The sequence below is a fragment of the Xenopus laevis genome, chromosome 4L, assembly GCF_017654675.1.
Source record: "Xenopus laevis strain J_2021 chromosome 4L, Xenopus_laevis_v10.1, whole genome shotgun sequence".
NCBI classification, from domain to species: domain Eukaryota; kingdom Metazoa; phylum Chordata; class Amphibia; order Anura; family Pipidae; genus Xenopus; species Xenopus laevis.
Genome location: NC_054377.1, coordinates 71,176,088 through 71,198,183, shown reverse-complemented (window position 1 = coordinate 71,198,183; position 22,096 = coordinate 71,176,088). Strand labels below are relative to the sequence as shown.

Below are 22,096 nucleotides of genomic sequence, written 5' to 3'. Positions count from 1 at the left end.
AGCTGGCCATACATGCACAGATTTGGCCCATACTGCATGAACACTTGGACATATGGGGGGTGGCATTTTGACAGAATCCTGTGATCCTTGAGCATCGAGTTGTATATGACCTGATGGAATATTTTTGGAGGTCGACTCCTCTTCACTTTCATTCATTAGGCCAATCAGTCAGCACAAGTTACTGTACAACCACCAATAACATTCACACAACACATGCAGTTCATGTCTTCAGTAGCCAAATCCACCTGCCCATATATTTTATAGTGTGGGAGGAAACCCAAGCAGACAGAGAGAACATATACATTCAGATCAATGCCTGGGCAGAATCAAATCCAAGACCTCTCTTGTGGCAACATCCAAGTTACTTACTGACAACATATGACAAACAGCAAATAGGACTGGGACCTGTTGATTTCCTTTTGAATATAATTTCTGTTCAAGAATATTACCTGGTAATAATTCTGCAGAGTCAAGAACCATAATCTCATGTGAATCAAATAGTATGAGCAAGAGAACCCTGATTTTACAATCGGTGCTTCCCATAGATGAACATTTCCTTTTATTAATTTTTTTGCCAAAATAAGTGCATGTGGCCCAAAATGTTTATCTGCTTTAAATACAAAACAAAAAGTGGCTTCAAATACTTAAAGGAAAACTATACCCCCGAACAATGTAGGTCTCTATAAAAAATATTTTGCATTAAACAGCTCACGTGTAAAACCCTGCTTCATGTAAATAACCCTTTTCACAATAATATATTTTTTAAGTAGCATGCAACATTGGGTAATCCTAAATAGAAAATTGCCATTTTAAAAATAAGGGCCATCCCCTGGTATCCTACGATTCACGGTGCACACAAACATACCAAACAAATCATACATGTTAGGTCACATGAGCCAATTAACAGACAGAGTTCTGTCTTTTACTTGCACACTTCTTCCTGTTACAGTTAGAGTTGTAGTATTTCTGGTCATGTGATCTCTGAGACAGCACACAGACCATCACAAAATGGGGGTTCAAGGTAAGAAATGTAAAAGGGCAATATTTACAAGTTTGGTAAGACTCTTTCATATGCCACTTAATTTGATATAAACTGTTGCTTAAAGGGATACTGTCATGGGAAAAATTAATCAGTTAATAGTGCTGCTCCGGCAGAATTCTGCACTGAAATCCATTTCTCAAAAGAGCAAACAGATTTTTTTTATATTCAATTTTGAAATCTGACATGGGGCTAGACATATTGTCAATTTTCCAGCTGCCCCCAGTCATGTGACTTGTGAACTGATAAACTTCAATCACTCTTTACTGCTGTACTGCAAGTTGGAGTGATATCACCCCCCTCCCTTTTCCCCCCAGCAGCCAAACAAAAGAACAATGGGAAGGTAACCAGATAACAGCTCCCTAACACAAGATAACAGATGCCTGGTAGATCTAAGAACAGCACTCAATAGTACAAACCCATGTCCCACTGAGACACATTCAGTTACATTGAGAAGGAAAAACAGCAGCCTGCCAGAAAGCATTTCCATCCTTAAGTGCAGGCACAAGTCACATGACCAGGGGCAGCTGGGAAATTGACAAAATGTCAGATTTCAAAATTGAATATAAAAAAATCTGTTTGCTCTTTTGAGAAATGGATTTCATTGCAGAATTCTGCTGGAGTAGCACTATTAACTAATGCGTTTTGAAAAAAACCTGTTTTCCGATGACAGGATCCCTTTAAGTGTTTATTTTGAGGGTATAGTTTTCCTTTAAGGCTTTGCATTTCAGTAATATGAACTGACTGCTTGTTACCAGTGTGCTGAATATAAATAGTTCTGAGCACATATACCTGATTTACACAACAGTTCCGTGAAGGTGAATTGAACATGAAGACTATAATGAATCAATGTAATCGCCTAATCTTGCCCTAACCCCCTGCTTTATATTTTCTTCTCCTTGACCCAGAGAAAGTGTGAGTGAAGGCTTTCCCCCTAGAAGCGTTTCCCTGTTTGTTATAGACGTACATTATGAGTCCTGCCAAAACTATTCTTAAAAGGAATTCTGCAATTGCCACATCAGTAAAAGTTCAGAGGATGACTTAATAAACCATGCATTTAACTTGTACATGCCTTGAGCTAGAGGATGTTTGAAAATCTTGATTAGGGCTTCACTGGAATCATATGGCACACAGGTCACTAATGGAAGGTTTACAAGCTTTTGTGCGTTTGAGAATCAGACAAAAAAAAAAAAAAACGTGACCGTTTCAAGAAGCTTCATATTCAAACTCCTCAGTGGATTGCTTAGAAAAAAAACCCCCTCTTAAAAAGAAATAGGCAAACTCTGTCATGTTACTAATTAATGTTTGGCATGACTGCAGATGGAAACGGAAGACCCTCGCTTGTGTGAATAGATCAACTGGCAATAATTCATTTTAGTATGTGTAGATGAGGAACTAATTACATTTCACAACAAACAGGCCATCAGATGTAGAAATGGATTGGGTTTTTACCAACCCTTCTATAGGTTTTTCATGAGATTTATGGATTTTCATTATTGGTTAATTTTTTAATGGGACAATACAGCTGGTACCCATTGTACTAAGTAGCATTACATGGTGCTATGAAATGTCTGGAAACAGTTAAAACCCATGTATTTTGTTATCTGGAACATTCTGATAAAGCTGTTGAGGCAAATGCCTGGTACGAACAGTCTAAAATAGCAATTATCTCCAAAACCACTAAAAAGTGATGTAATTGCAACATCGCTTATAGAGTAAGGTGCCGCCTAACATAGCAATGGTTCAGTTTACAGCTGTTAGAATCAAATCAAATCAGATTTTTGCAAAAGTTTCCCTAAGTAGAGCACACAATGAAAATCTCTCTACAACATATATTCTTAACCTTTGGTTTGGGGCAAAAAACAGGTCACCATGCTGGTGGGTCGCCACGGTGCCAATTTATACAATGAAATTGCCTCTACATAGAGAATAGCCACTAAATGGAAAGGTAAAATCACAGGAGATGCCTAGTTGATAATCACCACCATGTGATTCCAGTTGCTTACCTCCTACTCTGGGCTGGTGTTGTTAGTCTTAAAAAAACGCACTGACCTGAGTAGAATTTGCTAAGCATCGTGCCACCATTTTTTTGGACCTTCCAGGTGTCCCCTGCATCATATCTAGTAGGGTGCATGCACAATACAGGAATCTTCTGTACTGCATATGCATTCACCCAAGCCTAATGGAGATGCATGGAAGACCGGGGGGGGGGGGGGGAAGCCGGCACAAGGCTCAACAAACAGTATCCCAAGCTAGTGTGTTTTTAGGTGAAAAGCAGCAACAGCCTGAGGTAGAAGGTGACTAGAGTTACTGTGGGGTGACAAGCAATATGACAGTCCCCAGTTATCAGAGACTAAGATTTTTTTTTTCACAAGGTACATATTTTGCTCTAGTATTTTATACCAATGTATTATAAATTAATAAATTCAGTTTAAAGCTCCTGTGATTTTAGCTTTCACAAACTAAAACTGCTATACTGCTCAGCCTGCACACACTGGAAAGGGGGAGGTAAAGAGTTAATTTGCAGGATTATGAAAAAGTGATTTTGGGATTCCATTGTAGCCTCAATCCACTGGGGCCTTGAGGAAAGCACTTAATCCTCTTTGTGCAGTATAGGAATTCAAAAATAATCATTGAACCCTTCCACATACATAACATGACTTTGATATGAAGAGTACATGAGCGCCATCTTCTGGTGTAACATGGTTTTGCAAAAAAAAAAAAAAAAGTATAGTTAGAGCACCTGAATCTGAAGCTCTTTAATGGTTTCAGATTGTTCAGCGCATTTCCCTTTGCTCACCAGGAGGCTGTCCTGGCACTCTTGCAACATCTGATCCGCTGATTTTAACATGCCAGGAACATGTTCAAGTTTGGCTAAGTCAGCATCCAGTTGTTTTCTCACCTGTTTAATAATATTGAAAAGAATACAGGCAAAGGCATGGTTTATAATGGATCCTCATCCTTTCTCCTGATTAATACCCTAGAATTCAAACGATCTGAATGGAGAATGATGTGTGCTCTTCTCACCCTGCCTGCAATAATCACTTGACCATTACTTTCAGGAAACTGCCTTAAAAGGGGTTGTTCACCTTTGAGATAACTTTTAGTATGATGTAGAGAGTGATATTCTGAGATAATTTGCAATTTGTTTTATTTTGTATTTATTGAAGGTTTTTTTAGTTATTTAGCTTTTTATTCAGCAGCTCTTCAATTTGCATTTTTAGCAAATCTGGTAACTATGGCACAAATTACCCTAGCAACCATGCATTATTTTGAATAAGAGACTGGAATATGAATAGGAGAGGGTCTGAATAGAAGGATTGGTAATAAAAAGTAGCAGTAACAATACATTTGTAGCCTTACAGAGCATTTGTTTTTCAGAAGGGGACAGCGACGCCCATTTGAAAGCTGCAAAGAATCAGAAGAAAAGTACAAATAACTATAAAACTATAAAAAATAAATAATGAAAACCAATTGAAAAGTTGCTTAGAATTGGCCGTTCTATAACATAATAAAAGTTACTTTAAAGGTGAACCCCCCCTTTAATGGGCAATGGGAAGATTCCAGATAATATGGCACCGCCCCATAAACAATTTAAAGGATTTAAGTGCACAATCAATTGAAATCATGCGAGCGCAAGAATGTGTCATATATTCAAAAAAATGTTATTAGAAGTACCTTTTGTAATGAAATCAGATTACATTCTACGGCATGTTTATCTAAAGTTTGGATTTTGATGCCACTTCCACATAAAAAAAAAAAAAAAAATGTTGTATATCCTATGTCACATAAAATCAATAAAAGATAGCCACACGTAACCATGCAAAAAGCAGTTTTGCAGTAGTATCATTCTTAAATCTTCTATATTTATAATTTGGCTATTTCATACCATCTGTAGAACCCTACCCTGACTGTATTGAAGCCATAATACTAAGCAATAATTCTGAATTTATAATTTCTCAAATTGGGGTACCACTGTTATATTCATAAAGAAAAACTGTACAAAATTCCAAAATATCCTTCCAGGTGGCATATACATTATCATATGTGAATATACTATTTATAAAAAGCAAGGTTCATTTTGATTGTTTAGATAAGTTGAAATATACACAGTAGAGCAACCAGAAAGATAGCTTGCATCCATTTATAGAAACACAAATATACATGCTAGTGTGTAAATGAACATGTTTATATTATATGAACATGTACATATAAGCCCTAGTAAAAACACTAACAGTAAATGTATTGTGTAAATATGGTGGGGGCCACGCGATTTAAAAAAATGCGTCCCCCTTGATTTCAATGAAATACACTAAAGGGGTCATTTATGACATCTTAACGCAGTGTGCAAATTGATAAAATTGGGCACAGTGCACTTCTTTCCCCGGCTTGTTGTAAATTACCCCCTAAGCCTTTACTCTGACATATACAATTTCATAGATGGGGGGAATGGGAGCTTTGTACTTAATGCAATTGAGCAAAATGGAAACTTATTTCTCATGTGTTGTCTATACCAGAGCTGATATTTTAAGTCTTGCTTCCCTTTCTCTGTTGAAGTGACTTGCAACCCTGTATAACGATGTTGTACTTTTTGATATTTAAATATGCTGTACAATTTCCCCCTCCCCCCACATACTTTATGTACCGCCTCCCTGGGGTAAAAAGAAAGGATGTGTGGAGAGGGAGGAATGAAAAAATAATATCTTGCCTCCCATTCATAAATACATCCCTGATATTACCAAAGGGTAGTTTACCCCATGCATTGATCTCTGTGGACCTGCAAAAGCATGATCATGGCGCAAAACTCCTTTAACGTGTTACATTGGCCATAGTATCACTGCCATGTACCTTCTTATTTTCAGAGGCTTTATTTTCCAAGATTTCTTTCTTTTTTGTGAGAACATCTTTAAATTTTTCTTTAAGTTTATTCAGTTCTTCTTGTAACTTTTGCACCTGTAAACACACACAAAACCCACTCACTTTTCATTATATCCAAAATACCTGTATTATGAAATTCATTTCAACACCACATTATACAGTAAATATTACAGAATCTGACAACAGGTTGTTAACTATCAACTTAAACCAAATGCTCCAAAACTAAAAAGATAACATTATAAGGAAGGTGACCCGTAACAAATGATAGTCCATCACAGAGGAAGGGTCCATTTAGATAATGGAAGATTCTGAGCGCATACATACAATTGTAAAGCAGTATGGAACTGGGTTTCATTTGCCAGCACAGGGCAACAGTACATTATATTTGAATTACTTTAAAACTCTTTAATTTTTTGGTGTTACTGTTCCTATGAGGAACCCAGGAACATCATTAAAGCTGACAATGAGCTGAGGACAGTGACCATGGAAGCACCTTTGTTCATAAGCTCTAAGTTAACATATTTGTTTTGATTGCAAACAGCATACGTTGGTAATTATCTCTTATGTAAAATTGATCCAAGTGTTACCAGCCAATACAGAAAACTTGTTTAAGGAATGATAAAATGAGTTGTATTTTAGTGCCCAAATTGTTAATGTGATTCAGAATTCCCTTCACATCCTCATGCACATGAATTTGCAATCTCACCAGTCTCCATGATGCACATGATTTTCTCTGTAGTACAATTATGTCCCCCCCCCCATGGCTAGTGTGAGCACATGGATAAATATTTGTAGTATATTCACTCCCTTTTAACGTTTCCAAACTGTACATATTAAAATGTTTATGTGAAACTAAACTAATTTGCAGCACATTTAATTACGTATGTGCTTAATGGTCTTTAAACCTGCTTCTCCTTTTCACCCTGTTCTATTCAGTCAGCAGCAGCTGTTTTCATTTACCTGATTTTCATATTGTTCGGCAAAATGTTTCTGTTGGCTCGCTTTCTCTCGGACCTCTAACAATTCACTGTTGACTAACACAGTCTCACTTTCTAGAGCAGCAATGGATGCCTGCGTGGGGAGATGAACTACAGTTAACTAAGTGCATACAAAGTAATAAATAACAATATGGCAGCATGTATCATATGTCCAGTTTGAAAGAAAAAAAATGCAAAAAACACAATGACCTATTGTGTACTAAATTAATAATACATCTAAATAATATGAATAATAATATTAACTACCGTGCTCACTTCCAAACTGAGGTAAACCTAAACAATGGACAGGTGTGTTTTGTTTTTTTTTCTCAATATATTTTTTATTGTTTTGTCAATAATAGGTTACATAGTCGTATATGCATACAGTGATTCTGACCATCATACAGTTAACATATGTAAGTATGTAACATTATTTTGTATAAATGTCAAAGCTCGCTGATTTTTGCTTTTACAGTGATTTGGGAAACCAGTTCCGCTTATAACCCGATATAGTGACATGCAAACAAGAAACTAAACATAACCTTCAAAAGAAAATAATTAATAATAAAAAAAGAAACAGAGGTGTGTCTTTTACTCAAAATTCTTTCTGTTAAGAGTTAGAACCTGTATTTTATCTTGTGACGCTGCTTTTTTCCAGTCAGGCATTCAGAGTAAGTGAAACATGGGACAGCACAAAATGTGGGCTCAGTATGTAAAATGGCAAATAGATATTTCAGGATATGCATTTGCCAGTTTCAAGGATTCTTTATTGATAGGCCACTTAACAATATATAACAATATAAAATGTTTCTCTCGGTTTATTGTTATTTTATGAACATATTCACATCTGTATTCAAGCTGGAATAAGGGTTATATTAAAAAATATATCATATATCCTACAGTGATATCAATGCAGAGTATAATGATAAATGCATGACAGGCCATTACCTTTAGTTTCACATTTTCTTCACTGAAACGGGCATTCTCTAATATAATGGCGGAAATCTTCTCTGCGTTTTCTTCTTTTGACTGTTCCCTTTCTTCGTCCATTGTTTTAATGTGTTTTAAATGGTCTGATATCTGCCTTTAAGATACATGCAATTAGTATTTTCAGAGTCAAAAACAAAAAAATGAATAATAAAAATAAAGTCAATAAAGGATCTCGAGGAAGCAAATGAGATTTACTGCTATATCCAAAATTAAGGGGCCAATTTATTTAGCTGCACATTTTTCAGGTCAGACATTTTTTGGGATTTATTATGCGATAAAACTTCCAACAATTCCAAATACTAAAATACTCCAGCTAAAACCTGTCGAAATCATGTAAAAGTCAATGGCAGAGGTCCCTTTTACAAGATCTTTCTTTGATTCTTAGTTTAAGATGTTTTCAGGTATTTTGGACGCAGGCTTTTGTGCAACAATATGAAAACGTCACAGTTTTCGAAACTTTTCTGCAACATTTCCCATTTGTGCTTTTTTCAGTTTGGCTTTTTGAATAAATTCCATGACATTTGTGGTTGTTAGATAGTGAGTTTAGTCATGGTTTCAAAAACCTCTAAAACCCACTACATTTCAACCTTTAATAAATAAGCCTCCACATGTTAATATAATGGCCTGAATCATAAGGCACACAGGGGCTCAATTATAAACAGTGGGCCAATTTGCACCTGGGCAGTAACTCATAGCAACCAATCAGATGATTGCTTTCAGTGTTCAACCTGCAGCTGGCTTAAAAAACCTAATCACCGTTTGGTTGCTATGGGTTACTGCCCAGGTGCAATTTTGCCCACTGTTTATAAATGAGCCCCACAGAGTGGGTGTTCTGGCCAGCAAGTTTTTACCCATCTAAAAATAACCAGAAATAACCCTGTGCCACTCTCCATTTTTGTTTTTGGTTAAAAATAGATGGGGGGAGAAGCAGCACAAAATAGACATCATGGCTTTAAGTGGGGACAGTTGCCTGTTGTGTCTTAACCCTTTATGCAACTTGTTATTATTATTATATATTTATAAAGTGCCAACATATTCCACGGTGCAAAATAATATAGATGTATGCATGAAACATACAGATTACATACAAAAGACAACCGAAACAAGAGGTAAAGGAGGGTCCTGGCCAAAAAAACTTTGTTATTGGAATTAACCACACACATTAATCTGAAAAAATTGTTGTAAACCTGTGGGCTAAGCTTGTTAAATATATTAATGGTAGTTTATGGAGATATATTTCACCAGCACTGTGACAATTCCTATCATATAAATATTTTAGGTGAACCCCCTTGACTGTACCACGTATAAGTGAAATTGTATATGGTATTTACTAAAGAAGAGGGGGAAGAAATGATGTTATAAATTGCTCCAGTGCACAATACAATGAAAATAAATAATTTGATTTAATTTCTACATACATCTGAATGTTCCTGTTTATCTATAGAGATCTGGATTAAAGAGCAGTTCTTCAAAGAGATATTTTTAAAACAGCTGGAAAACGCTAAAGTGTTTAGATGTGTCCTAAAAGCTCTTATAAAAGTCCAACTGAAATGACACACATAGCTTTTTAAATAAGCTTTAACATGAGATAAAAGATACCATTAATAGGCTTGATTATTGTGTATTTGCTATAAAGAGAGTAATATTAGGGGATATGATTAACTTTCTTTTGTGCCTTTGTGAAACACACCCCATGGACTCCCAGCATAGAAGGTTAAAGGGGTTGCTCACCTTCCAAACACTTTTTTTAGTTCAATTGTTTTCAGATTGTTCATCAAAATCTAAGTTTGAAGTTTAATGTTCCTGTTTCTGATGTTTGAGTCTGGCAGCTCAGTAATTCAGGTGCAGACTCTAAACTTACAATTTTGCCGCATTTAGTTGTTACATTTCTCAGCAGCATCTCTGGAATATTAGCAACTATTGTATCAATTATAACAGCTGCCTTTAATGAAACCCAGAGAAACCCAAATAAACTAAGGGGCACATTTACAAAGCTCGAGTGAAGGATTCGAATTAAAAAAACTTCGAATTTCGAAGTGTTTTTTTGGCTACTTCGACCATCGAATGGGCTACTTCGACCTTCGACTACTACTTCGACTTTGAATCGAACGATTCGAACTAAAAATCGTTCGACTATTCGACCATTCGATAATCGAAGTACTGTCTCTTTAAGAAAAACTTCGACCCCCTACTTCGGCAGCTAAAAGCTACCCGAAGTCAATGTTAGCCTATGGGGAAGGTCCCCATAGGCTTGCCAGCGTTTTTTTGATCGAAGGATATTCCTTCGATCGTTGTATTAAAATCCTTCGATTCGAAGGATTTAATCGTTCGATCGAACGAATAATCCTTCGATCGTTCGATCGTAGGATTAGCGCTAAATCGTTCGACTTCGATATTCGAAGTCGAACGATTTTAGTTCCTAGTCGAATATCGAGGGTTAATTAACCCTCGATATTCGACCCTTCGTAAATCTGCCCCTAAATGTATCAATTTAGATCAGTTTACAGGGTCGGCGATCCCCCCTCCCAGAGCTGCTTTAGAAGATGAAAACTGATACTTTAAACTTGAATATTAGAAACACATAGAAAATAGAAAGTAATTGAAAAAAGTAGTTATTTCTGGTGAACTATCTGAAACCAACTTAACTGAAAAAAGTGTTGGAAGGTGAACAACCCCTTTAAGGATGGCAAATGAATAAAAGAAGGTAAAGGCTAAGGAACTGATATAAAGATGGAACATGAGGAAGTGGCATTTGGCTTAAATTATGAGACAAGACCTGTCATTTTCCCATTACAGTGAATGGTAGCCCTCTTTGTAATGAACCATCATTTTCCACAGATTTACTGGCTATACTTATACACAAGGGCTCATTTACAACCACAATACAGTGTGCAAAGTGCAATTTCAAGTGAACATCTCCATGTTTTTACCTACAATGCAGCTTTTTGTCCCATAATTCCAGCATAATGGCTTGAGGAGGGGCTCATGGCAAATGCATTAAAATGTGTGCAATTTAATGTGAATCAGATGCAGCTGAGCTCAAAATTGTCTCCAGTTGGAAGTTTCTGACATTTTTATCAAAAGGACAAGTGTGCTCTATTCTTTACGAACAAGTACAGATGCTGGCCGCTGCAGGAGGTGAGGATACCTCCAGGTTTCCCCTACATCAATAGGTGCACTGCCCTCATCCACAAGTAAAGTCAGTCACACATTCAATAAAAGGGTCTCCACCAGTACTAGCCACCTATGGGGAAAGCCTATCCATTGCAGTTTGAGCAGATAAATGGTAGACTGAATATAAAGGACCAGTATAAACCTATATACATCTTTCTACAACATAATAATCATACAACATTTATTATGTATTATATCATCTCTCTTTTTTAATTATAAACAAATCTTTGGTTTGTTTTCAGCCTTACTACCCTGCTGTAATGAAGAGAGTTTGCCTAAAAAAGAGACAACAAGCTTTGTACAAATAAGGCCCTTCCTTATTTAGCGATGTTAGTAATCAAAATGTGTAGCAACCATAGCAACCAATCTTGCTATGGGTTGTCATATGGGAACTGCTGAAGTACAGGAAAAGCAATTATTGAGGAAAGGGACAAGCCAAGGTCCCTTGCCTAGGGCAGCATCCAACCTAAATAAAACCCTGCTCATCCCTCTACAGCAGCTTGTTTCTCAGGTTTATAGATACATGTTTTTAAAGAACTCTGGGATGGCAGTCTGTACAAGACCTAATAGTAAGGAAAGAAATTTTTGATATTTCTGCTTATCGCATAGTTTTATCACCTCTAGCCTACTTGCTAAGACACCAAAGCTCCTATACACTGAGAAACACATTAGCAATGGAAAGGTCTTGACAGTTAATAGAGGAAATGAGATTTCATGTGCTGGTTTAATGTACCTTTTAAAATGAAACATGTATTACTTATTTGCAGCTATAACATACTTTCCCAGATTCTGAACAGACTGTATATTCTTGTTATTCAACATAAAATGTTAGTACTTTAAAATCCTTTTGCTTTCAGGAAGTTACTTTTTTCAGCAAAAGATGATTTGAGCAACATTAGTTGTTAGCAGTAGCTAACAACTAAATTGGCTGGATGTATGGTGCATATTATTAATGGCTACCTGGGGTTTCAAAGCTAAGTGTGTGGTGTGCTGAAAGATCACTTACTTGGTAAGAGATTCATGTTGAACCTCCAACCTTGTCTTTGTTTCCACTGCAGAGTCATGATGATCCTTCCAGATGCTACAAGAGGAATGCACCTCAGACAATTCGGTTTCCTACACAGACCACAAATGGTTTATTTATGTAGGAAGCAATAAAAAATTGGATGTTTGCAAATTTCATTTAACAATTTTACATAATCTGTACACACTGAAACCAGGAATACAATTATATTTTGTAGTTAGGATGTAGAGAGACAGAGAAACAAAGCAGATCCGAAACAGTCTTCTACAATTTGGAAAACAAATCCAAACAGAGCAGATATTTTTTGCTACTAGCATGCCCTAATACATATGGATCACATTTTGTTCTTTTAACTTCTTTATTCAGGATGTGCCCTTCTCTCCTCCACAAACAAAAGTTTAAAAGTCCAATTGACGGTCAAGAAATTAATAAAAAGAATGTAAAAAAAGTCATAAGAAATAAAAGTATGTTACTAAAACTGTACTTTGGAATTTCCATTAGTGAGGTTATTCCTTAACTCACCTTGATTTCCTGGCCTAAACCGAATATATTTAACTCACTCCAGCATTACCAATACTGACGCATGAGCGTGTATTAACAGAGTTAAGCAAGTCATGCACTGGTTTGTATATGGGGGCCCAATAATCCAGGATGGTGTCTATGTCCTTTGGATATTAGTTGGTTCATTAATTAGGCATGCTTGAACATTTATATGCTGATGTACCATATCTTGCAGTTTATGCTAAACCAGCAGTTGAGGAAGCTTCTCTTAATTTCCTGCTGTGCTCGTCATTCAGGGTTTAATCCAAACAAATATTAGAAATATGTACATCATACAGTATCTGGAATTTTGGCAGGTGGGCCAAATTGGTTGAATATTGTGTATGATTGGAAAGTATCTTTAGAAAAGTATCACCACTCAGTTATTTTGGGGGGTGGGGGGAATTAATTTGCGAGGTCTACTAATTGAATCATACGGCACTGCTGAGGGCCTACCATCTGGATATTTGCCCTGGGTCCACCACACATAGGCATACATTATAAAGCAGCCAACACTGACCAGATGAAACTAAAATGCTGATGTGAAAATATACAGGCTGGCATTAAATTTCTTGCAACTGCCCCTTTACTGAATGTAACGATAACGCCTGGACCCTGTCAGTGCACTTGTGATTCCATTCGAGCATGTTATCAATAGGACCAGATGAAAGGGGCAAAGTAGAGTCATTGTGAATAGCCACAACAATCATGAGAGAAAGGAAAAGTAAAGTGGAAGGGGGAGAGATATGAAAAACAGAAAAGAAAGGATGAAATGACAATAGCAGTATAATGTAATTGAGGGCATGAACAGGGCCATAAATTAGTCTCTTAATAGCAGAGACAAATTCCTAGGTCTCATAGCCTGTACAAACATATACCATAAAACTACAGTAAGCCAGTGGGGTCATTCCACTGTAGAACAATAATGCAGGAAAAAACTTCCCTAATAATTCTTTTCTACATGTACAACTACCCTTAGGAAGATGTTAAAACTACAGTATTAATACCTGTAAGACTGTTTCACATAATTTGTACTTTAATATATGTACATTTATTTAAACTTATGCAAAAAATTTTATATTATATTACCTACCTTCTTTTTAATTTGGGTATTCAGATTTTCCATGACATCCTGAAAATTGTCCACCTTTTGCTTTTGTACACGGAAGGCCTTTTTTAAACCTTCCTTCTCAAATGTTTGCTTCTCTTTTAAATGTGTTATTTCACGTCTGAGGTCTTCAATTTCCAGTTTCCGACCAGAAATGACTGCTGCAAGACTCTAAACAAACATAAAGCACTAGAATAAGATTAATATTTTTTTTTAAAAAACAATATTTTGCAGTCAACCTAACATTTGAGAGATTATTTATTAAAACTACATTTTTTTCCTTCTGGTCAGTCTTTTTGGGGGCAAAAACTTGAATTTTACGGCAAAATTTTTTTAGATTTATTATACCCCGATTCTGCAAAAATCTGAAAATCTGAAAATTCGCCATCGCAAACCTGCCGAGGTCTTGTAGTTGCAGAAGTCCCTATTCCAATTTGAAGATATCATGATTTGTGCAGGGTTTAGCCCAATAATCCAAAAATTTTGGGGTTTTCGGTCAATAACCCTGAAAAAAAATGAAGCTATTCGGGAGAAAAGTCTGAAAAAATAGTATGATTTAGGTTCTCGATCTTTATCAAGTTTTTCCCCGATCCGATATATTTGAGTTATTTTAAAGCAATACAGACACATTCCTATAAAAATCAAAGAAATGTGTCAGTATCAAGTAAATGCTGCACAAGGAATAGTTCCCCGCAAAGCCCCCCTGCAAAGCCAACCCCAGCCCCCGCGAACCTGTGTGCAGAAGACCGGCTGACACCACCAACAGATCTTCTGGGTTACTTCAGTGAAGCTTGGCTGAAGTCCTGTTTTCATTAGTAATTAGCCTATGGAAAGATTGCACCGCCCCTAGCCCAGCGTCATTGAAACGGTTCAGAAGATCATTTAGCAGTGTCGGAGGGTCAGGTGAAGCAGGTTTGCGGGGGCGGCTTAGCGGGGTACTATTCTGGATGCAGTAATAAGGCAAAATCGTGGATAGGTTGAGTTTTGTTTAATTAAAAAAATTTGATAAAATTGGATTTTAGTAAATGATCACAGAACTGAAAGCAAGTTTTAATGAATTATGAATGAGTATTAGCATTCATGCCTTTAACACTGGTATTCTTAAAGGCATGAATGTGAATATTCATTCACTATTCACAGTCTGTAACAGTCTATTCATCAGTATACTGTGACACTGTCATGTGGTTTAAACATATACTTCTCTTCTATATTACCAAACTTGAATGACACAGCCCAGTTCTGAATTGCTGCTCGAGTACTTTGATGGAGTATGAGAGAGGTTAAGGCTTATTTACAGACATAGGTGCAAAACTGCACCAGTACAATTAACAATGGCAGTCAAAATTAGTACTCGTCTGTTTCTACAAGTTAAGAAATACAGGGAAAGTTTTTATTGGTTGCTGCATTTTAGCCTAAGTTAGCAAACTAGCCCGGATCAGTGTAGCTGTGTAGTACTGAAGTTTTAAAAGAGCAGCCATTTTACTTTGATTTGTTGTGGTGACAAAGACGTCTAATAGATGCCAATGCCAGTAAAAGACTGAACCTTTAATTGCCCTAATGCAGTAATTAGGGTTGTATCGCTTCAGTAGAAATAAATTCTCAAGCTAAACTTGTCTGTGAGTAGCAGAACTGGCAGTTTATGGTTTAAGTTAGAGGAAGGGGTGACAGTTTGGCAGAGCTCACTAGAGAGCACTATTTACTTAGTGAGGCAAACTCTCTGTTCACACTTTGATAAATAGGTCCCAAAACATTGCATCTGAAAACAGCATACTTTTTTTCTTACAGAGGGGTTTTCTATGAAATAAAGGTTGTGAAGATGTAACAGTAGCCGTGTTATAGAAATATTACCAATATGAAATACAAAGGGATAAAACAAAACAACCTGTATTTGAGTGACCATCTGCTGATTCTCAGTCTCTTTTCTTTTTACTAGGTTCTGGAGGCGAATATGGGTAGCTTCGGTAGATCTTGAAACTTGGTTGGATTTCACAGCAGTATCCTACAAAGCACAGAAATGAGGAGCAATTGAAATATATTAGCAGTAACTTAACCATGCATTCTCATACTGACCAACTTGTGTTTATTTAATAGACTTTTAACATAGAAAATGTGACACCCCTTTGGCACAGATCACAGCTTGTAAACACCTTTTGTATCCAGAGTTTGTCGATTCTTGTTGAATGGATTTTTGCCCACTGTTTATTGCAGATTACTTCTAATTCCTAGGCCAGTCTTTGCATGTTTAAGATCTACACACAGATTTTCAATGACGTTTAAGTCAGGGAACTGAGAGGTCAAGTCTTGTCAGCTTGCATTTCTTCAAGTAGCTCATGGTGGCTTTTGAGGAATGCTTCATTGTTGTAGGGACAGCTTCTTGGTGGGACGCCCGCCGCGTGCGTTCCTTTCCTTCCAGTGCCGGTTCTCCTCTGGTGCGTGCGGCACGCACTTCCTGGTTTTACTCACCGGCGTGTTGACGTCATTGCACAGTGGCACAAAATACTTGCTAATTTCTTCGCGACGCGTAGAGCAGTGTGCGCATGCGCGCTGATGGGGCGCCTTGTGCACATGCGGACGGATGGGGCGCCGTGTGCGCATTCACGCCAAGGAGGTGCCACACAGCACACACAGTAGGGGGACGGGGGGCCTGTAGGGGGGCCCTGGACTGCAGACCCGGTGGGCCCCGGGCCCCCCAGTCCGACCCTGACTGTTATTGACCCTTGCCTGCTGACTATTCTGAACACTCCAATCTAATCCTTGCCTGCCTGCTGACTATTCTACGCTCTCCACTCCTGATCCTAGCCTGTCTGACCATTCCTTGAACTTTGCCTGCACCGATCCGGTCTGTCTGATTATTCTTCAACTCTGCTTGTGTTGGCCTAGTCTGCCTGACCACGCTTTTCCATCGGACCTGTCTTCTGAGCTGTGTTGCCATCCATCCAATATCCTTGGTAAACGATCGTGCACCTTTGCTCATCCAGAACCCTTTGCTTGGCTCCTCTCTTTTTAAGACCTGGCGGCATCCAATTAGTGGAAGGCTCCTCCCGAAGTGAAAGGCGGCTGTTAAAGGCAGAAGCAAGAGCCAAGATCAGGGAGCCTAGCACTGGTTCTGGATTTAGGGTGCCGAACGTGACAAATGTAATGTATAAAGGCTGGAGTTGCTGGATGTCCAATATAATAGCCAGAATCCAACTTCCTGCTTTTCAGCTTTCGAACTCTGAGTTAGTCAGTGACTTGAAGGGGGGCCACATGGGACATAACTGTTCAGTGAGTTTGCAATTGACGTAGTGTTCTGTAATGTTAGACAGCCAGTCACTCCAGCCTTTATACATGACATTTTTGCCTAACTATATTAGAAACATTTTTTATTTTGCACAGCCTTTCTATTTATCCAGTTTTTATTTTTATACTGAACAATTCCTTTAAAGGAGACTATTTTTTTGTTTTTTTGAAAGCCCAGAATCGTGCCTTTGATACACCCAAAGTGCACAGTGCAAAGTGCAAGTGCGGGTGTCATTCAGGGAGTCCTACCACAAGGGCATGCTGACGCCATTGTTAAGTCTTTGGGCTCACCTTCGCCTAAGCTAGGGTGAGCCCCGTATTCCCAGACCCCCAGCACAAAAGGCACAGGCAGGGGGCAAGGGCCTTCACACTCTCCTTTGCCTCACGGCTAGGGAGAGTTCCTTTACCCTGGGTTCCTGCAGAAGCTTCCCCCAGGGCACCATGGCCTGAGGCAGAGCCCAAAAGGACTTTGTGTGCCACCAGAGCCTGTGACAAAGATCCATGTAAAGACACACATATAAAAACTGCTTTATATTCGTGCCCGAATATTGAATATAAAAATGATCTTGCTGGCCGAAAGGCCAGAGCAGAGAATAAAAGCAATATAAAAGCTTTTAAGTGCATTGTACATATGAGCTTGACCCAATCGCGAGTCAAGCACTCCCACGTAGGGGGCACAATATCCGGACTTTCATGAAGCTTCGAATAGTTGAACGACTAATATTACTGCTATGGGATTCCTGATCGCATTGTGCTGGGGGACCTCATTATTATTAATTTCATGATGAAGGCTGAGGGCCGGTGTAAATTTGAAAATGGGCCACAATTGGCCCCCGGGCCGCACTTTGGACATGCCTGATTTAAGATTATAATGCACTGGCACATTCTTACAATGATAGGTCTTACACACAAAATGCCATATACCAAACAAATACCTTCTCCTGCTGAATAAGGTGCAAAAGATCCTCAACCTTTGTTTCTTTTTCTACAACTTGTTCTCTTAGTCTCTGTAATGATTATGATATTATTGTTAGTGCAAATTAACAATATTGCAATTTAAGAGCATTATACTGAAAGAAACTTTGTATTTCCTACAATTATGAAATAAGTAATTTGGGCAGTGGCACACATAAGGGCCTATTAATAAAAGGCTAAGATTTGATTTGGTAATCACTTATCTGCTAGTTCATTGTGTAGTACAGCAGAAGTTATTCTCACCTAAAACATGAGCTTAGTTTTATATATAAGGCTGGAACCACATAGGGGACTTTATGGTGGTGAAGTGCCTGAAATCTGCCCTGCCATGTCCCATTCACTTGAATATAAAATACCTTGCCAAACGAGTGGATCTATTTGTGTATGCTCAGCTATTGCTATTAATAAGATATGCTATTGAAATACCTATACTAGAACTTTGAAACGTGTGAAAACAAATAATGTAAAAGCCCATGCTGTTTTAAAGCCAGAACACTTCAAGAAAATAATGCCTTTATATTTATACAGCACCAACAACACATGTTGTGCAGAATGACATCTGCAAAATGACTGTTTTAGCACAAGGGGATAACTATAATTTGAATGTATGCCACAAGAAGCAAATCCCCAATGGCAAGTAATCTGAAGGGTTTGTAGCCACAGACATGTAGATTACTCCTCATACTTCTGCCCATACTTTCTTACGTGAGGGTTAATGCCTCATTTTTGGTTTTAAGACAATTTAACAAAGATTTTAAAGGTTTCATTGTATATCTTACATTGGAAAGGTCTATTTTTATTCTTTCTAAACCTAACCAGGATGTTTTTTCCAAACAATAAGTGTAAAAATGCATGTGATAGTTTCAAGTAGAGTAGATTGAGTTTCCATACTTACTAAATTGTCTTTTTCATGTTCAAGCAGTTGTCCCATCAAAACTTCCACACTCTCCTGATTAATTAATCTGCTAGACTATAAACACACATTTTTCAGTAGAAATAAAGTAAAAGACCTATACATAGCTGTGTATATCACAGCTCCCTGGGATTAATACTAACAGAGAACTGAACAAACATCTTATGCTATTCCCAAACATCCCTTGCTTGGGAGCCTGGGCTGGGTATTTGAGTTACATTCAGCTCTCCAGAGTTTAAAGTTTAAAGTTTTAAAGTCACATAACTTTGGAGGGGTTTAGATAAATTTTAGATTCAGGAAGATGTATCAAACTTCCCCAATCGATGGGCCTTTGGACTGCAGAATAAGCACGTAATTTCTGAACTCACTCAGTTTTATTGCACTAGATAAGTCTGACTTACTGGAAAATGAAATCTAAAACAACTTTTTTACCACAATTGGATGTTTGACAAATATACAAAAGCTCACCACCTAAAACCCAGCAAGCATTTTTTTGTCAAAAACATGCTTGTGGGAAAAAAGGAAATCTTACTCATTTTTATCAGATATCATTCTCCAATAAGCCGAGTAATTGAGTGCAGAAAAGTTGTACGAGTTCAGCAAGTCAATCTGCAATCGAAAGACCTAAATATGGATGGCAAAGTTTCATAAATCTGCCCCATAAAATTCAACAGAACCCAAATCCAGCAAAAAATACAAGGATTTGATACATCCCTACTCATTACCCATTTGGAGTGAGTGAAAGCCTTACCTTAGAATAATGTGTCTGAAGAAAGGATTCAAGAATTCCCCTAATATGTCTGAATGTTTCAAGTTCTTTCCAGAGCAGATCATTTTGCTTTGAAATGTCGATAGCATCCAAGCTAGAAACATTATCGGCCTAATAAAATGTAAAACCACAAAAACACAAAGCAGCTGTTTAGCATTAAGTGCAAAGCCTTCTCTTTATTATCAGCAGATATCTGACTAAAGCACTTTTCTCAAAGGTTCAAAAATTTTAATTATAAAAATCTCCACTTATTAATGCAAGCACATAGTGAAATCACCCAACCCACATTTACATTTAGTACAATCAGCTGGGTGTTCACAACTGTTAATTACATCCCAGACTTAATGTGTTACTGCCATCTATGTACTTGTACGGGATGTATACAAAGTACTAGTGCAATGTTTCTCATTCATAGTGGGGTGGAGGGTGGCATGATGTTTGAATTAGCCTGTGAAGAATAATGCAGCTGTGGCACTGGGGAGGTTATTGGGCCAAGAACTGCATAACTGAGCTGGGGGAACAGAAGGTAAAATGTCTTTAAAACAAAAACTGCTGTGCTTAGCGGACACACTTGCAGTTCTTAACTTTAGTATGACCATGTCAGTATCGCTTTATCGACAAACAAAAGGAACATAACTATACATACAAACTCAACACAGGTGCCCTTTAATGTCAGTTACTAAACTATAATCAAAGCCAGAATATTCAAACTTTATTTTTTCCAGGCTCACTTTCACTCTATCACAGCACACACCAAACACATACAGATCCAATCAAGAATCAATTCCAGATCTGCTTACCCTCAGTATACCTCTTGAAGAATCCTTCAATTTCTCAATAAGTGTTTCAACAGAATTAGCAGCTACATCAGTATCTTTGAGCTTTGTCAGTAACGTTACAACTTTATCACAAGTAAGTTCTTCAACTGGCCTTTTTAAAAGACACAAATTGTTATACACAGTATGCAAGTTATTTATAAGGCAGAATATTTTTGCACAATAATCAATGTCTCTTGTAAATGTTTCCTATAAGTAGGTGTGAAGAAACATAATTAGCATGTTAATTTAACAACTCTCTTTCATTTTTTTAACATAAAGAAGGGCAGAACAAGGTTAAACTTTGGCGCAAGGGTAATAAACAGCTGCATATGTGCCTGGAAGGTATTTCAGGAATCTGTAACTTAAACACAGTAGGAAGGGTAAGTATGTGTGTTTGCAGATATTCAGGAGATGCTTTGCAAAACATGTTGCAGAAAATATCTGGCCACCACTCCACCTACTTTTTAACATTGAGATTGATCTATCAATCCTTGTGGTTAACCACTCTTTAAAACTCTACCAGGGGGTTTAGATGTATCTATTAATTTTCCAACTATTCCGTAATTAAAGGAATTGTTCAGTATAAAAATAAAAACTGGGTAAATAGATAGGCTGTGCAAAATAAAAAAAAATTTCAATATAGTTCGTTAGCCAAAAATATAATGTATAAAGGCTGGAGTGACTGGATGTATAACATAATAGCCAGAATACTACTTTGCAGTTCTCTTATTGGTTACCAGTCAGTAACTTGGGGGCGGCATATGGGTCATAACCCTTTGCTTTTGAATCTGAGCTGAATGCTAAGGATCAATTGCAAACTCACTGAACAGTTATGTCCCATGTGGTCCCCCTTAAAGTTGCTGACTAACTCAGAGTTAGAGAACTGAATAGCAGGAAGTTCTGTCCTGTTATACATCCACTCACTCCAGTCTTTATAGATACCATATTTGTCTAACTATATTAGAAACTTTATTTTTAACTTTATTTTGCACAGCCTTTCTATTTACCCTGTTTTTATACTGAACTGTTCCTTTAAAATAACATTAACCTCAAAAAGTGAGTGTTTTAAATTAATTAAAATAGAATGTAGTGTTACCCTGCACTGGTAAAACTGGGGTGTTTGACCCAGAAACACTATTATAGTTTATATAACTCTGCTACTGTGTAGTAAGCATAGCGTCTCAACAGCTGCTCAGAGCCCACTGAGCATGTGAGTGTCGCAGACACTTTCCAAGATGTTGACCCCCTGTGACAAATTAAGTTAAAGGAACTGTAACACCAAAAAATGAAAATGTTTTAAAGTAATGAAAATATCATGTAGTGTTGCCCTGCACTGGTAAAACTGATGTGTTTGCTTCAGAAACACAACTATAGTTCATATAAACAAGCTGCTGTGTAGCAATGGCGGAAATTGAAAAACGGCTACATGGCACAGGTTAACTAATGGATAACAGATAACACAATTAGACAGACAGAGCTTATCTGCTGTGTAACCTGAGCCTTTTCTCCTTTGAATGGCTGCCCCCATTGCTACACAGCAGCTTATTTATATAAACTATAGTAGTGTATCTTAAGCAAACACACCAGTTTTACCAGTGCAGGGCAACACTGC

At 37.5% G+C, this 22,096-nt stretch overlaps 1 protein-coding gene across 7 annotated transcripts in view; it reads right to left on the bottom strand.

Moving 5' to 3' along the window:
• The window catches only part of odf2l.L (outer dense fiber of sperm tails 2-like L homeolog), a 40,122-nt gene that overhangs the window by 14,468 nt on the left and 3,558 nt on the right, over positions 1-22,096 (bottom strand). For 4 of the 7 annotated variants that reach the window (XM_018256908.2, XM_041589401.1, XM_018256909.2 and 1 more), the window contains exons 4-14: positions 20,467-20,596; positions 19,649-19,777; positions 18,880-18,954; positions 17,945-18,016; positions 15,613-15,729; positions 13,716-13,901; positions 12,065-12,174; positions 7,843-7,978; positions 6,878-6,988; positions 5,888-5,992; positions 3,783-3,941 (exon numbers count right to left, since the gene is read on the bottom strand). In XM_018256908.2, the coding sequence (XP_018112397.1) occupies positions 3,783-3,941; positions 5,888-5,992; positions 6,878-6,988; positions 7,843-7,978; positions 12,065-12,174; positions 13,716-13,901; positions 15,613-15,729; positions 17,945-18,016; positions 18,880-18,954; positions 19,649-19,777; positions 20,467-20,596 (1,330 nt within the window). 7 annotated transcript variants of the gene reach the window in all.